The sequence below is a fragment of the Astyanax mexicanus genome, unplaced genomic scaffold (genome assembly GCF_023375975.1).
Source record: "Astyanax mexicanus isolate ESR-SI-001 unplaced genomic scaffold, AstMex3_surface scaffold_48, whole genome shotgun sequence".
Lineage (NCBI taxonomy): Eukaryota > Metazoa > Chordata > Actinopteri > Characiformes > Acestrorhamphidae > Astyanax > Astyanax mexicanus.
The window spans coordinates 168,166-186,329 of NW_026040058.1; the positions used below are offsets into that span (position 1 = coordinate 168,166).

General features: G+C 36.1%; 1 protein-coding gene across 1 annotated transcript; it reads right to left on the reverse strand.

Annotated features, from left to right (window-relative positions):
* Positions 1-1,769: 1,769 nt before the first annotated feature.
* LOC125780402 (PRKCA-binding protein-like) lies at positions 1,770-17,337 on the reverse strand. Its single transcript, XM_049473968.1, has 13 exons — positions 17,217-17,337; positions 15,781-15,866; positions 15,394-15,505; positions 11,962-12,090; positions 11,687-11,753; positions 11,357-11,446; positions 11,029-11,082; positions 10,855-10,917; positions 10,278-10,411; positions 9,578-9,670; positions 9,213-9,263; positions 6,838-6,982; positions 1,770-5,734 (listed from the first exon to the last, which is right to left on the reverse strand). Exons 2-13 carry the CDS (start codon positions 15,822-15,824, stop codon positions 5,478-5,480), a joined length of 1,239 nt encoding a protein of 412 aa, XP_049329925.1. The 5' UTR covers positions 15,825-15,866; positions 17,217-17,337; the 3' UTR covers positions 1,770-5,477.
* Positions 17,338-18,164: the final 827 nt, after the last annotated feature.

Genomic DNA, 18,164 nt, shown 5'->3' on the forward strand with positions numbered 1-18,164 from the left:
CCGCAGTTTTATAGATATTGACTCTTGTTCTAGTTAACGTTACTCTTAAACGTATTAACTTATATGTGCTCTGAATATGTCTAAATTCGGTTAAAAAATAAATCATACTGACTGCACAATTTCCGTCTTCTTAAGACTAATCATTTATTATCGGGATTATTTTATGTTGGATTGACAAAATTAAATTATGTAACGTTAGCGTTCGGTTATACAGACGTTACCAATCAAAAGTCAGACACGTTAAATTCTGCGTAGTCGATTAATACTAAAGTCTTCACTATGAAACACATGGAATTATTTATTTAGCCTAACCAAAAACATTAAATAAACCAGATTATGTTTTATATTTTAGAATCTTCAAAGTAGCCCTCTTATTTAGATGACAGCTTTTCACTTCTTGGCTGGATTTTCTCAGTCAGCTTTAGTCTCTTTAGGTTGAGTCTCCTGGAATTCAGCTTTCAGTTAACAGCTGTGCTGAACTCGTCAAGAGTTAATTACGCGAATGTCTTCTCCTCTTTATGTGTTTGATAGAATCAGTTGTAAAGTTGTTAAGAGGTAGAGTTGGTATACAGTGAATAGCTCTATTTGAGTAGTGTTCTAATCAATATTGTGACTTAAAAAATAAAGGTCAGTCAATTAAAAAAAATCAAGAACTTTAAAAATATCCCAAGTGCAGTCACAAAGATCATCAAATGGTAACCAAAACGATGAAACTGGCACTCACCAGGACTGGCCCATGATAGGAGGAGTAAGAGTTACCTCTTTACGCACAGGATAAATTTCCAGAATTACCACTAATTATATCCGTCATTAACAGCTCCCCAGATAAGAGCACCTAAGTGCTTCACAGAGTATTTTGGTTTGTTTAACACTTTTAAATTGACTACAATTCCTTATGTGTTGCTTCATAGTCTGGATGACTTCAGTATTCATTAACAATGTAGGAACAAAAATAAAAAAATAAAAATAAACATTGAATGAGAAGGTGTGTCCAAACAATTTACTGGTACTGTATATATGTTATTAGTGATCTCACTATCACTATTAATTATAATTGAAATTATATATATATATATATATATTTATTTATTATAATATCTTCAGGTAGCCTGGACACAGTTAAAATAAAATTTTAAAAGAAATATTTTAATGTGGGGAGTAGGCATCAAAAGTGTGTTTACATCACAAAATAAATGAGTTAATACCACACCAGGCTTTTTAAAAAGTGAGTTACAGAAGGTACATAAGTTGGCGCCAAACATTGCAATGCGATTAATTTGTGTTTATAATAAATAATGCTTTAAAGTTTCTAAATCAGTTGCATGTATTGATGGCACTAGTGCAAAAGTATTTTTACAGGAAGTGTCTAAATAATTTAAACTGTTTAAGCTAATTTTTAAGTATATCTTTTTAATTTCTTTGAGCTAAGGACACCACCATTTGGAACAATCACACTACTAACCACATAGCTGTGATTTATGCTGTAAAAGCATAAAAAAGATTTTACCCATAGGAATGATTGGCGAAATTTTAAGATACGCAACATTTCATCCCACACACCAGCTGAGTTTGCATTGCTCTCAAGTACTTTCTGAGTATGGAGGAGCATTTGGTCTAATCAGCTTCGGGGCATAAGTTTGGCAACCTGCACTTTAGCCTAAATGTTTGTGGATACACCTCTATTAGCTCTATTGCCATTTTGCTAAATGTTTTTGGGCTGTTTGGGGTTTTTGATGCTGTGATGTGCATGTGTGAAAGCTTCACACCTGTTCATTGCAACAAATACTTTAATTTCATATTTTCTGAATAAATCATCTGTACATTTCTCCCATTTTGCTGATAACATTTGGTGACAGTCACACAGAAAATATAAAGGCTCAACCACACACATTTCATTTCATCCCAAAGCACCCAAAACTGAAAAACAACAACAAAAAAAGGCCAAAGACAGAAATACTAGCTAGCAAATGTAGACAAAAGTTTTAAACGCAATGTTTACTGACTGGTTGAGTTTAAAATTCTAGCTAAAATCATTCTCAGCCAACAAATCAATAAAACAGATAAGCACAGTATAGGAATGCTTTTGTAACCCTTCAGCCTTTTCAGGTCCTCTTCAAAAAGCATAAAACATCATATAAATAAATAAACGTAGATTGTAGATAAATAAACAGCATTCAATTTAAACCTAACAATAGCGTTTACAAATGCAACCCTTTCCTACAGAATTTAAACATTTTAAGTGGTAACCCAAAAAACATGCTCTTGTGGGGCCTGTATGGGTAGCACAACAGGGAACCAGAAACTTAGATCCGTTGGCTCAACAAACGGATATCAGTGATGGGGCATCATCAGGAGGGTTAAACATGGTGTCATCTGGGCTGTGCACTGCGCATGACGCCTAGATGAGACCCATTTGGGACTAAGTTGGGCTTTAATGATTGAGAACATTTGATAACACCATCTATTTAAAGACACTCAGAGCCCATACCCACCTGGAACCCACCCAGCCCAAATTCCACCCATGTGAGCCCCACATGAACACGCTGACTGGGAAACATTTTGGAAATGTACTCGGCAGAACAGAACCTGTCCAGCAATCAGATAGTGCAAGCTGGCTGGACACAGCCACTCCTCCACACTGAACAGAGGAACCACAAAGAAACGGAACAAGAACATTTCAGTTCCAGAGAAGAAGGGAAAAAAAAACATTCCAGTGAAAACAGAACACAAGCTTATTAAAACAGGAAGTGTTTCATAAAATGTAAAGCCATTGGTCTGGTCCATTGAGGACTATGTACTTGATGCAGTGCCTTAACATTAGATCACTAAACAATGGACAAATCTGTCCATTTTTGCTAACCTTAATTTTAGATAATCGTGCAAATCAGGGCTGTGAAAAATGTAACAAAAATAGAACAAAAAATGTAACACAAAATGTCTGGTCCAGTGTGTAATGCAAGGAAAGCTCAGGCTAAAGGCACCAAAAACCACATGAAATCATCCAGTGTTCAGTCAGAAATATCACATATTTTCAAATGTTCTTAATAATAAACATTAATCAGTAACCCAGTGAATTTGTGCATGAAATGATTTTAAGAAACAGTTCTTAAAAAAAAAAGAACCAGGTGATCAGGGGCATCATGTACTAAGACTGACTTTCAGAGCTGAAAACGTACCAATTTCAATAAATCGCCTCCAATTGTTGCTAAAGCACATTAGAAACATATGTACAAAATAAAACTGGCATTAGGGGGACACACATTCTCATGTTCAAGTGACATTTAGTATACCTGACCCTAAAATGTGGCCTATGCAATGTTTTTGTACATACAACAGCTAGTACATGAGCCCCTAGAAGAAGGCATGCTCTCCGTCTGAAGTGTACTTCTTTAGTTTACAAGGCAGATGTGAGGCTAATACTACTGAAAACAACTTAAATGACTTCAAATGGTACAATCACATTTTTATAAACATGCACACAAAATCAATTCTTCTCCAATTCTTTGCTTTAAACATCTATTGGAAGCTATGCAAACACGCAGAATTAAAACAGCATGGGCAGACCTTCTTTTAACATATCAGCTAAAACTGGAAACACTCTGTAGTGCTATTCTACACTGAGACTGGAGAGCAGTGGGCGGAGTTATATATAAACACACACACACAAACACTGTGCTGAGGTGAAAGTGGTTCCGGTTTCTCCAGTGTTAAGTACGTGGAAAGGTTTGTGTATATAGACTAGAACAAGTCCCACCATGCTTTTAACCACACCCACTTAGCAAAGTTAAGAGTTTTGAGAGACTGAATAAGAAACAAAGATTTTGGAAGTGGGATGAGGTTTGTGACAGTTGAAGTCTAGAGTCTGTTAGCAATATTAGCCTGGCATCTTCCAAAGATATAAACTAAAGAAGCACACACACACACAGATACCAAGCATATCTCGTCTCACTGACTGAATTTGGGGTCAGAGATCACTAATAATATTCAGTTATTTCACCTGTAACTTCTTGATCAGGAAACTGTAATTGAATGTTGGATATTTTCAATGACAAATGGACCAACAGAAGTAAAATAATGAATGTTTTCTCCTGTGCAGTTACCATTCTGGTGATACAGGTTCCATATGCAACGTTTCTTTTAAGGACGGAGTGAGTTTTGTTGATTCTGAAGACAAATATATAATATGAAAAGCTCCATGTCTATGCTGGATTTCTCTTTGACAGGAAAAATTCAGGGTTTTATAAACTCTTCTCTATCTTACTCTGTTGTAAACACACATATCAAACCCAAAACGTTTAATAAAGTGTATATTTACACTAAATATCTTTGGATCTTTTGAATCAGGAGGTTGTAATAGGGGTGAGTGTTATGGTAAAACATTATATAACATTTTTTTTATAGATATTTTCATGATATAGCAATATTTACAACTGCTATTTTAATACTTGTCAAAACTTGCTACGAAATGTATGGAAAAATGTGATATTCTGATGTCAACTTAAAGCTTTCACTGTGGACCTCTACCTCACTCTGCGATGCGCTACCTCGCTCTACCTCCAGCCTTGTAATGTAAAATGATCACAGTCTGCGGTGTGAAATGCCTTATATGTTGCTGCCCATGATTTTGATTTTTTATTTTGATTTTGCTGTTATTTAATGTTATTGCAACACTTGTTTTGTTTACCTTGGTACTGATAAAAATACATTTTATCTTACAGCCCTGCTTGCTAGTCATTTTTTTTTCAATTTAAACAGGAATAATTACACTTTCTTTAATGAAGCATGCAGTTGTCAGCGTTCTTAAAGCAATGATGATATATATTCATTATATACTTATAACAGCATACTGCACATTACTGTAACAAAACTTTTCACAATAAACCAAATATTGTAATATTGCATACCTCAAACTCATAATTAAGTTGAAATGTAAATAATACTTCATTTAAGCCTGAGCACTGAAACGTTAAGGTACAGCAGCTGACTTTAAAACCTACATCGATGACAACTCATTTAGTAACACCAGCTTCTCAAACTGTACCCTACTGCTGCCAGACACACTTAATGAAATTAATTAGGCAAAGCTGTGTGATTAGTTTGGATTTGCCAACCTGATTCTAAGCTCAAATGTAGGAAAAATGAAATTTTGACTCATTAAGAAGCTCAAAATTTGAACGACAGAGAAATCTGGGAAGAAGACCAAATGTATAGGGTTTGGATCAAAAGTATTTACTAAAGCATGAGATAGACGCTATTTCAAAAATCCCATTCATTTTTCCCCACAGAGAAATCCAGCATAGAGCTCCTGATTTGACGATTATGCCAAAAACCAAACAATGTCACACCCCCAGTGGTCCATTCATTAACTGCATTTCTTCACTCTGAGGCACACTTTGCTTACCTCCACCCTCACAGACTCATTCACTCATTCAATTGGTCTCTCTACTCCATTTACTTCTACCATCATGTTCATTTACTCATTCATCATCTATCAGCTTCTCCGCCCCATTCTCTGCCTGATCTTTGGAGCCGCCTCCCTCTCCCCTTTCTCCGTCATCCTCCTCCTCCTCCTCATCCTCGTACGACTGGCTCTGGCTGCTGTAGTTGATCGTGGTGCGAGACAGGTCCACCTCAATGGGGAACACGTCCGCCTCCTTCAGCACAGCGTAGCACTCGTCATAGTAGCGAGACATCCCAGACACAAACCTCTGCAGCTGAAAAACGATGTCCTGAACTGAAGGGAGTGGAAAGAGGAAATGGAGAAAGAACATGTTTGAGGAAAAGTCAGCCTAAAATCAGGTTTAGATAAAACACTGTTTAAGCTAAATTTGGCAAAGCTAATCCAGGATATGTGTGCTGTGATAGGCAGTGAGCAGTAGTAAATAGTAAATAGGAGATAATCTTGCACATTGTGATGGACAGTAAATAGATTTTGCTACACATGGTGAATTGAGATACTGCACACAGAAGAAAAAGAAGCAGTGATGAGTAAACTGTTTACTCAATATTCAGGTAAACCACACTAAACTGTGACCCTCAAAGGTTTTTTTGGTACTTGGTTTGGCTGCATTCATTTTTCTTTGAATAAGAAGTAGTGTGGTGTGTTTGTTCACTGTGGGCCTCTACCTCACTCTGCCTCCAGCTTTGTTATGGCACATGATCAAGAGCTGCACACAGGCAATGCAATTTGAGATGCTGTTATTCAAAATGTTATCACAGTTCTTTTGATGCGTTCAACACATGAACTCCTATTCCAATTACTATATAAATATGTGGATCCGGTGTGAAACGCTACTTTCTGGAGAAACTACAGTGATGGCAAATGCATTTTTTATTTAGACCAATAAAAAATGTAAAAATGTGTTTTAAAAATTTATATTTCTTTACAACTGTGCATAAATGGGGATAAATGCAGGGTTCTTGACGCAAGATAGTCTCCAAGTAAATATCAGGTTTAACACCAGTTTACCTTCATCATTACAGATAAAACTCACACCCATGTAGGGTCACTGGTAGTAGTAAATAAAATATTTATACTGGGCCTAATTTCCCAAAAGCATCTTAGCATTAAGTATATCTTAACACGAAGAGAGAGAGAGAGAGTTGCTTTTCAAAGCAAAACGAAATCCTTATGTCTACTCTGTAATTCTATATATCTGGGCTCAGAGTAAAGGTGAAATAGGCCAGATCACGTTTCCCAAATCCAGCCTACTGTAGCAGACTGTAATCAGTAGCTTTAGTATCCTTATGAAGGATCTGTATTACTGTAATGTTTCCTCAGTCACTGTTAAACCAAACTAGGCAGAGGAAACGGGAGAGCCTGTGTGGGGAACTCACCATGCTTCTGATCCAGCAGCTCGATCTTCTCCAGGACGTCTTTGCGCATCTTCGCGAACCGAGAGCGAGCCTCCTGCCGACAGCGCAAGATCAGTCGGTACTCGTAGTTCCCTGTGCTCACGCGGTACAGAGGCTCACCCAGTGCCTTACAACAGACAAATACACAGACACACAAACACATGAATCACACTGCAGCGTTCCTTTACTAACAACACACAATACACCAAAAAAATAAGCAACACATAACTACCACAAGCAAGGGATGATTTAAAAGGTTCCAATGGGGCTACAGGGTGGGACCTCTCTTTATGGATTCATCCAGGTCCTGAAAGAGTTTCTCACCCACATTAACAAATCTGCATCTCTCGTGCTGCATTGTATTTTAACTTGGATGTAGTTTTTTCTAGTTCCAGGTGGGAAATTTTAACTTGAACACTCCCAAATTTGGATTTCCTACTTTAAAAGGGGGGCTTCTCCAACAGTGAGTTGAGTTGATTTAATCGACAAAATTGACTATACAAATTAGTTGAATTGTTATCGACTAATCGTGTTGAATGCACTACACTCAAATGACTCCTTCAGTTCACACTCAGCTCAATAAATATGTGAACATTTCTTATTTAAATGTTTTCTGGGCATAAATCTGTGTTTAACCCCACGTTTAGCTGTTTTTATTGTTTTGAAGCGATAGAGAAAGTTAGAAATATGCAGCGTACCCACATGAAACAGAGAGGGAGGAAATAATCAGTAAAGTAATTGACATTAGTCGATTACCAACTTAATCATTAGTTGCAGTTTATATGCAAAACACTAAATAACATTTTTAACTGGCATTAGTGACAAGGCTAACCTGAGACAACACTAAGAGTGCTAACTTGTGATATGTCTTCGCCATAAAATACAAGTTCAATACAAACCAGTTGTAAACTCCAAAGTCCTTAGCAAACTGTTGTTTGGAAATGTTTTAAAGTAGTAAACAGTTATCATAATGTTTAACTGGAACAGTGCTAACTCAGGCTGTAATTCCCAGCTCTGACATTCATGATAAAAGGGATGCAGTCTTAACTAGCGTAGATCTGTTGGATTTAGATCTGGTGATGGGAAGGCCACTGGGTAAGTCTGACTTTTTGAAACTGACTGTTCACATTCATGGAACCAGTATGAGAACACTTGCTCATTGTGTCAAGATGCATTATCAGTAATTAAAGCATGTGGTGTGGTCATTAAGGGATGCACATGGTCAGGAACTACTCAGACTGACTGTGGCATTCACACAATGCTCAATATACACACTCACCCATTATTCAATCACGAAAGACCTTAAAAACAGATTTGTATTCAGCTGATTTCAGTGTATCAATGTATGATAATGAAACATTAACTTACAGCTTGAACTGCTGACACAAGGCCGGTTTAGTTCATCTATACATATGGTTCAGTGTTTGTTAAATATGTTTTATAGTGGAGACCCACATCTGCAAAATTATCACCACCACTGCTGCTTTAGAACTTTATAAAACGTAAAAAAAAATTGCAAGACAACGTGAGGGCTTTTAAATGGATGTGAGAGGCGAGAGAAAAGAGAAAAGGACACGTTTACAGTTTTAGAGCCCATGCACTGAGCTGTATATTTTTTTGAGCACATTTAAAGCCACAACTGCTAAAATAAAATCCTAGTTTACACTAAATTTTACCACCTATAACAGAAACAATTTTTGTAACATATTTTTTAAACCATCAACAGTCTAGATTTAGTGAGCCTGTGCTCATTGAAGCCTCCACTTTCTGTATCTTACAGAAGCAGAAAATTTGATGTGTTGTGTATTCTGAGGTGGAGCTCATGCATTATAAGGACTGAAGCTCATTTTTGTTTAATGAATACATTGTGCCTACAATATACATCAAATAATATCAAAAGTAAAACAATTAAAGGTCTCATTCTGCTAAAATCCATCACACCACGGAATTAATAACATTTCTTTCAGCCGTGGGTCCGCTCGCCGAGCAACGATGAGAGTCTGATGTTAAGTGAAGTTTAAGGTTTACTCTTAACTAGCACTCAGTGCTATATCTTTATAACTAAGTAACTAAGCTGTATCTCTGAAAACATTTTGTCCTTTAAGTTTTACAGCTGTAAATTTGATTGTGGTTGGGGGGGAAACACTGCTGCAGTGCTGTTAGTCAATCAGAGGCGAGATGTTTGCCTGTATGAATATTCATTAACAAGAGCCAAAACCAGTCTTTCTTCAGAGACCTCTAATTCATTTAACTAAAGCAGAGCTAAATAGAAACATTAGAGCACTTTGTTTTATCCTTCACAGAAATCATATGGCCCTACAAATGCTAGTTTTAAATGACTAAATGTAAGAACTTACAATGCAGCTGTACTCCTCGTCATCCATCTCCTTCACCTTCAGACAGTAAGACTAAAACACAAAACACACAAAATACACACAACCCCAGTTAAATCCTCAGTGTACACTACATTATTAATAAAATTACTCAGTATTATTAATATTTTTTTAATCCACAAGGACAATAGACTAGTGCACCCTTCATTTGTTTACATATCATAACTGAAGAATGATAAATTATAATCATTGTGGTTACTTATTTATACCTGTTAAGATTATTAAGTGAAAATAATTAAGGTAGGAGCTGTTCTGTCTCTAAGATTATTCATTTTGATTCAATTATTGTCTTCTGGATTCACTTTTGCACATGACATCCAGTTTCTTACCAGGTACTCAAACTTGACGTCTAGGTACTTGCGGATGGTCAGTCTGGTGTCAGGAATGGCTTTATGAAGATAGGTGTTCAAATCATGCAACATCTAGTTATGAAACACAGATAAAAACAATTCAAAAGACAGAAAACTAATTTTCTTTCTTTAGTACTTCTGCTAATTCAAACTGTATTTAAACCAGTCCACAATTATGACTCAAAAGCCTTATAAAGACAGGATTAGTTTTACCTGGGAAGGTGGAGTAATGTATTTTACTACAAGATGTTTGTAAAATATATGATTTGCATGGGATTAATCTGACGAGAGGGAGAAGGTAAAAGGCTCTGAACTCTTTACACTCCCGCATCAGTACAGTCCATATAAAATGACTGATGTGACAAATTCAGACATGGACAGTCTGGTAATAATTACATTACTCCACATGCCCAGGTAAAAACAGTCCTGAATGAATAGGGCTTAAAAATATAAAGATTTAAAGATCACAGCTTTAATAACCTCACCACCTTCCCAGGTTAAAGCAAATCAGTTTGTTTACTGTGTTTGTCTACTTTCTCATGAACTTCAGTGGTTGTGCGGAAAAATTGCACACAGAAATATCCGGTGTGAATGTGCACTTTTTTTTTTCTTTTTTTTTTAACTTCTATGTCTAAAACAGGAGCACAGTCAGGGCTGAATGTGTGAATGAGTTTCTCACAGGTTTAATGGTTTTGAGGAGCTGAATGCCATATTTCTCGATGTTGCGATGAGCTTCTGCAAACTTCACAAAGGCCTCACTTGCTGCAGCCTGCGGTTCTCTGACTCCAATAACAGAAAACACGTCCCCAAAGGCTAAAAAAAAAGCTACAATTAGTACAGCAGTGTTTAATTACTTACACATTTTAGTGTTACAACACTATATTGTTCCATATAAGCCTCCCCATTCAATACACACTACTGTGAAGCAATACAATCAACAGACTGAAGCATGATTATAGTGCATGAAGTATCATAAACATCAAATAAGCCTACACAGAGGACACACTCTCACCTCTAAAGATGCATTAGAGCACATGCCTCATAAGTGTGTTCATAAACAGAGCGATAGATTTTGATTGTGAAACTGAAAATAGTACAACATTAACTAAATTTATATTTTAGACATATCTAACTATTCTCTTTTTCTAACTATTTTCTATAAAAAGACTTAATTGTAGACATGTGTCATTATATTCAATTAATTAATTTAAACCTGGGGAATCACAACAGCTCTAGTCTGTGGTGGAGCATCTCACCTCTGTGAGTCTGTGAGAGTTCGAAGAAAGCTCTGAGCAGCCTCTTACTATGCTCCATCAATCCTACAGAGAGAGAGAGAGACAGAGAGAGACAAACACTTTTCATTTAGAAAAGTACATCTTACCATATTACACATCTAAAAGTGCTCCTTGTCCCAGAAAGGTCAGTTTTACCTTTGTACAGTTCTGACGTTTTCTCCAGTTCTTCCAGTTTCTTCACAAGTCCATCTAAATAAACAAACAAACAAGAAAAAAAAAAGAATAAACATCTGTAACCTTCATATACACTAAAACACTGGAGTAGTGGTGGCTCTGCGGTTAAATCACTGGGTTATCAATGAAAGGGTTGAGGGTTTGATACAAGGGTTTGTTATGCTGCTACCAGATTGCTCGCCATGTAATCACTGTGTTTGTACTTACTAAAAGTTTACTGTGTCTGTGTATGTATATGTGCATGTGTGTGTATGTGTGTGAAACTGGAAAGAGAGAGCAAAGTGGTCACCATTGCAGAGAATGGCTCTGCTGAGTCCGAGAGCGTCTGCTGTTCCTGAGCTCAGGTTCTCCACCAGACGATGCTTCACCTTTTTCAGCACTAAAAAGAAAAAAAAAAAGACAGTCGGGAAAAAAAAAAAAAAAAAACTCACCCCCCACTTCTTAATTATATTTTAAATCATGTGTAGTTGAAGTTCCTTATTTCAGTTCAACTTGGTTACTTGATTTAATTGTTTGTTTGTTTTTCGGTCATTTTATGTTGTAAATCAGCTGCCAGCTTCATTGAAAACAGGGGTTACCCTACCCTTTACAGACTGAAAATAAAGATTGATTGATTTACCTATGTCCAGGGACTTGCCCTGCTTCGGGTCAGCCTGTAGTTTATTATAGTGAATCACAGCTTCACCCTGCAGCAGAAAAACAGAAACACTGCATTTAGGAGAATCATCTCACTCTATTTTCTGGAGTGATCAAAAACAATTTATTAGACTTAAGCACAAAATACCCAACTACAAGCATAGTAAACCTTTTAGCAGTTATTTCAGCTACTAAACAGAAGTCTGTAGGTCTTCAACGCTCAAACACTTTTCTCTCAAACACCTCTCTCTTACTTACCTGCACAGCTTGGATCATCTTGGCCACCTCCACTTTGGTTTTCCCCTTTACTGGTTTTCCATTTACACCCGTGATCTCATCTCCTGCTGCAAGAGTACCGTCCAGTGCAGCTGGCGTGTTGTCAAAGACCTGAGACATACACACACATGTTTAATATGATGCTCTGCAGCACATTTTAAGGTAAAAAATAATGTGCCTATTATTAATAAATAGCTGAAATAAAAACTACCAAAGAATTATGTTACATACAGCAGCTCATTTGGTCAAAAATATTTTAAAATATTGTGATAACTGCATGTATATGAAACGTCTTAATATGGTGAATATCACCCATTCCATGTTTGTTAATAATAAAGTAATAAATAAAATCAGGCAGCCCTATTTATTTAACATAATAAAATAAAGTTTTGTTCCTAATTTCTGCATAATTTATATAAAATGCCCAAATTTTCCAGCATTACTGAAAAAGACCATCTGTTTGAAGAAATATAAAACAGTATTGTACAATTTAAAAAAAGTGGTTCTCAAACTGTGGTACAGGTATCACTGGTCGTATTCAAAGCATTCCAAGGTGGTACTAGTGCTGGACGATATGGCCAAAATTTATATCACAATATATTCCTTAAATTTCGGTCGATACGATATAATTTCGATATCGATAAATACTTTGAAGGCCTCAGAAAAAGAATCCCTGCAATCTCTGCAGCTTGCACTGCAAATTTAAATTATTATTTAACTGTGTATTTGCACTTTTTGTATCAATCTATCTAATGGAAATCTGTACCTACTACTGTATGAAAATGTTTTTTAAGTCTTTGAAACCTCCTTTCACAAAAACTTTAATACTTTAGAAATAAAAGTAGTCAAAATAAATCAATGCTCAATTTTATTTGCATATAGCAAAATAATAACATGACATCCCTGTCAAACATAAGCCTATATAACTATTACAAATAAAAATAACTTTAAATGACAACAGAGGCAGAGCTTCTTATTCATTGTAAACAAATTTAACAGATTAAAACAAAAGTGTTTTAACTAGGATATATAATACAAGAAGCCTTTATATACATAAAAGCAACAAGATTTTCCCGTCAAATAAACAAACCTATAGGATTTTTCAACTATAAATAACTTAGTGACAACATAATCTATTAAAGTGCTTCAGCCAGAATACAAGAGGTATTCAACATGATATCCACGGCAAATAAACAAACCTAAAGGATTCATAAACTTTAAATAACTTAGTTTCAACATAATCTATTAAAGTGCTTCAGTCAGTATAAGGAAAATATTGTATGTAGTGAAGATGCTTGAGGTGGTGGAACAGATTAGATGTATTAACGTCACGCTGCTTGTCGGCTCCACTCACCGGCACAATTTGCAGCAAAGCGGCAAGCGAGCGGACCCGCGGCTGGGCGAGCGGACCCGCGGCTGGGCGAGCGGACCCGCGGCTGGGCGAGCGGACCCGCGGCTGGGCGAGCGGAGCCGCGGCTGGGCGAGCGGAGCCGCGGCTGGGCGAGCGGAGCCGCGGATGAGCGAGCGGACGAGCGAGCGGACGAGCGAGCGGACGCGCGAATGGGCGAGCGAAACAGCGGCTGACCGAACCGAGTCTACCCTAGCCTTGGATCCGCTCGTCCCGGCTCCGTTTCGAGACATTTTAGATGCGTAGCGGAGCGGACCTGAACCTAACCTAGCCTAGCCTAGCCTAGCCATTTTAACCTAGCCTAGCCTAGCCTATCTGGCTACGTGCCTGTGTGATTGCGTCATCACGCACTGAGGTAGCACAGCTATGGGGGCTGAATGTGTTTGGCTCTGCGGCGAGCTGACGCCAGTAAAAAACGCCTGTCCGTGACAGATTCTGTACATAATACATATCGATATACCACAAAAGTGATATCACCGTTATTGAAACATTTCTTATCGCGATAAATACCGATATCGAATTATTGTCCAGGCCTAGGTGGTACACTAAACAAACAATTCTGGATTGAAACCTATAAACTTTTCACAAGTATTTCAGTTTTTTGTGCTTTACCTGTTAGAATCTGTATTTCAGTACTTTACTCTCAGAACTACAGTTTTATAATTAGTAACATCAGTTTTCATTGGCCCTAGAGTAAAACCCTGTAAAAAAGCCACAATTTGCTATATGAACCAACAGTCACCAACGGTTCATCATAGTGTCTGCATTAGTTAATAGCTAAATAAGGTAGTAAACACTGTAGTTTACTGAGTTAACACTTTTGTTGTTTTCCTCTGTCTAAATTTTCTGAGATAACTCAGTAGAAATACTGTATTAACCAAAAAAAAATAATCCAATAGTTTACCATATAAATTAGCAATAGATATGGTCTGTATGTGTGGATTACACATCTAGATTACTGTGTATTACTGTGTAGATTCCTGTGAAAAGGCTTGTATATGGTCCTTGGAAGTTTTAGTTTGGTCATTGGTGGTACGTAGTCTAAAAGGTTTACGAACCACTTAAAGGGACACAAGGTAGGATTTTCTTGGTTATTAATAATTTTTATAGCGGTAAAATAACAGCTTCAAAAATCACTACTACATCAAGGTGTAATAGGCAGAACAACATCCCTCTCGTGCCTGATCTGTATCCACTGATCTGAAACCAGACTGTAATTTCTGTGTACTAGGTGCAACCAACACTCTTGAGTGAGAACTGCATTTCTTTCAAGAACAGCTTTAGGGCATTGTAGTTCTAACAATACTACAAGGACTACAACATTTGGTTACTGGAGAAGCAAATACAAAAAAGCTTCTTGTTGGACTTGTATGTAACATTTTATTTTGTTGCACTAATGTTTTGATGTGATACATAAACTAGGCTAGTTTGCCTCCTAAGTCAGCACATATAAAAATAATATATTTATTTCATTTTAAACTGAGAAAACATATCATACAATTAGGAACAAATGCAGGAGAGCAGATTTGTGCCAGAAAGGACGGGTTGAGGATCAAATTATAGTTCATAACAGAGCTTTCAATGTGATTTACACACTGCAACTGTAGAGAGAGCCCAGGAGAAAAATGTATTAATCATACCATTATATACAAACATTAAGTATTGTTTTGCCTGTTTTAGGTAATGTTAACTGCATCTAGGTTACCTAGTAGGGGTGTGCCATATCGTATTGTACACAATAATATCACTAATAATAAAATAAGGCTTGTATTTTTTAATATCCCAGGGGAGTGCCATATCATATTGTATGCAAAAATGCAATTTACTTTTCATTTTGATCCAGTAGTGTATTCTTGAAATCATTTTTAATTCAGTGTTTTGTCATATCACCAAGAGTATTATCACAAAAATAACATGAAATATTGTGACATTATTTTAGCGCCATATTGCCCACCCCTTGTACCTAGCAAATGCCATACATTACAATTATATTAGTTAGCACCTACCTGTACTATGTAAAGGCAAGGACAATACTGTGCACCTCCTCCTATACTGATCCCAATCAGGTTCTGCGCATCTTTTTTCAGGGTCACTGTGCCGGGAACAGTGGGGATCCCCCTGCAGGACAAATACCACAAACAGTCTCATACATTAATAAACAAACCATCTACACAGCATGCTAGACTAGCAAGCAGTCTAATAAAACATGACATCACACTGCACTGTTCTGCTGATATAAGCTTAATAACAAGCCTCACAGGAATATAAATATATACAAATATAAAATATACAATAAAATAACATCATAAATGAATAATTATAATGAAAAATAAAGCATTTCTAAGTATAAACAGTTAAGAGAACAGAAGTGCACTGACTTCTTTTACACTTACAGTTTATCTTCCTCCAGCTCGTAGTCCATGCTGTCTGTAAACATGTCAGGAATGGGTAAATCTTCTTAACAGCTGTAATCTGTAACCTACATTACAAGCAAAATCAATCAATCATTTAGTACAATTAGGGCTGTGTACAACTTGGCAATATGATGCACATTACGATACAGGAGATACAATATAATATATTGCAATATAATGAGATACTATAAACAAAGAGATACTTTGCTATTCTTTAAATCAAACTTAAGAAAAACTGTTATAGCATAAAAAGAACCCATTATATTTAAAATAAATCTGAGTAAATTAAAAGTTTAATTGTTATCCAATCAGAACGGTGGGATCTGGCAATAATCAACCAACACAAACCAACACCAAAATGAACCACTGCATACCACCAATTGTACTGCCAACATTTCTTTATTTTGTGAAGGAAATTATATCGTAAAATATCGTGCCATATCACCAACCCCTAATGATCACATCAGGGTACTATTTTTTTTTGCTGTTTTTAGCAAAAGAATAATTCACACTGTTCTCATTTTCCATTATATATCTACTAGAGGCAGATTATATCTGTCCAGTATCATTTATTTCACTTTCATCCTGGATATATGGAGATATTTGCAGTGCATTATTATTAGTATCATGACATTCTGGATAATTAGACTTCTGTTACAAATCTGATAAAATTATTGTATTTTTTTATATCTCAATTATGGGTGTACCATATCATAACATACTTTCATTTTATTGCAGTACTGTATTCTATTTTTTTTTTATTCAGTGTTTTGTCATATCGCTAAGAGTATCATTATGGCAAAAATACAATGAAATATTGTGATAATATTTTATACAATCTTTATATGTAAACTATTCATTAGAAAGCAGTACTATGTTTTGGATCGATTTAGTATTAAAAAAACACAATACCTTGACATATCAATATAAATACAACCTATTGATGTGTTTATTAGTGCAGACAAGAACACTACTCACCACAGTAAGGGTGATCTTCTCTGCTGAATATCAGTTCATTTAAAAACACTAACATCTCTCACTCTCTCGACACTACAGATTATAATACATCTACGAAGAAAACCACATTTTATAAAATATTTTTAAGTTAAAAAAAACACACTTACACCTTCACATTAGAATTTTCCGTTCCGCCTTAAATCGTGTCGGAAAGGTAAACCATTTAAGGTGGAATGGGAAGATCATCACAGAAACAAGCTACTGGCTATAGCGTGGTTAATTGTAAAGTAGTACTATTTTCACCACTTAAAGACCCTACAGCTGCTTTAAACACTATTTGCATCAACACACATTTAACATTTACGTTATTAAACTGATTATTTATCTAATGGAGTCAGGCAGGTGTAACCGATCCCTCAGATTGGCCCTAAGAGCAGATTTCCTGCTTTCAGTCTTACCGCCTCCGTCTTCCAACTCGGTGAAAAAGCTGATAACCTTTTCTTTAACCAAACGAACAAAAAGGGGCAGAAAATAATCAAAATAAATCAAAATATTATCGATAACCCTTCCAGATGGGCCATCTCCAAACACAACAGACCCACTGCCTGCCTCACTTCCTGCACGTCACTGCACGTTTTTATTTGTTTTATTTAATGTATTACAAAGTTAGCTACTTAAACTGCTAATAAAAAATATATATATATAAATAAATTCTAAATAATAAACCGCATTGCAGAGCCAAATGAGGGTAAAATGTAGGTTTAAAAGCGCAGTTATATGAGACATTACGTTTTTCAGAATAAAAGTCATCACAGAGGCAGAGATTAATATAAAACAAAACCAACCAAATAAATAAATGAATAAATAAATAAAATATATATCAATAAAAATATGAGGTTTTAAAGGTTTAACCTTGTTTTATTTAAATTACAGTAGCAGAAGCTATAGATGAGACCAGTATATGCAATGTATATTCAAAATAAACTGTACATGCAACTTTATATAGTTATAGTAGTGCTGGGCGGTATGACCAACAATGTATATCACGTTATTTTTCAAGACCCTGACGGTTTCACAGTATTTTTATTATTATTATTATTTATATATTTTTTTGCATGATTGGGCTTTTTTATAGGTCTGTGTCTTACTGTACTGTTAAAAGCATAGACATAATATACATAGAGCCGAGAGTCGCCGCCATATTGGAGGAGGCAACCCTGCGCCCCCAGTGCATTAATTTACACTGAGGAAGGTGTAAAATACACCTATAATAATCACAACTCTACCAATTTATATCAGATTTTCACACGGTTTGGTTTGTTACAAACAGCAGAGATGTAGTTACTGTAGTTATGATACAGGACGCTGTCACACATTACAAATATGTGCCTTCATGTTGAAATACT

Bases quoted from the DNA above. Each gene is read 5' to 3' on its own strand.
- LOC125780402 (XM_049473968.1), bottom strand. From the start codon at position 15,824: ATGTTTACAGACAGCATGGACTACGAGCTGGAGGAAGATAAACT. The intron at 11,447-11,686 runs GTAAATCAATCA...TTTTCTTTTTAG, and splicing joins GGGCAAGTCCCTGGACATAG to TGCTGAAAAAGGTGAAGCAT. The intron at 9,671-10,277 runs GTGAGAAACTCA...TTTCATAACTAG, and splicing joins TCCTCAAAACCATTAAACCT to ATGTTGCATGATTTGAACAC.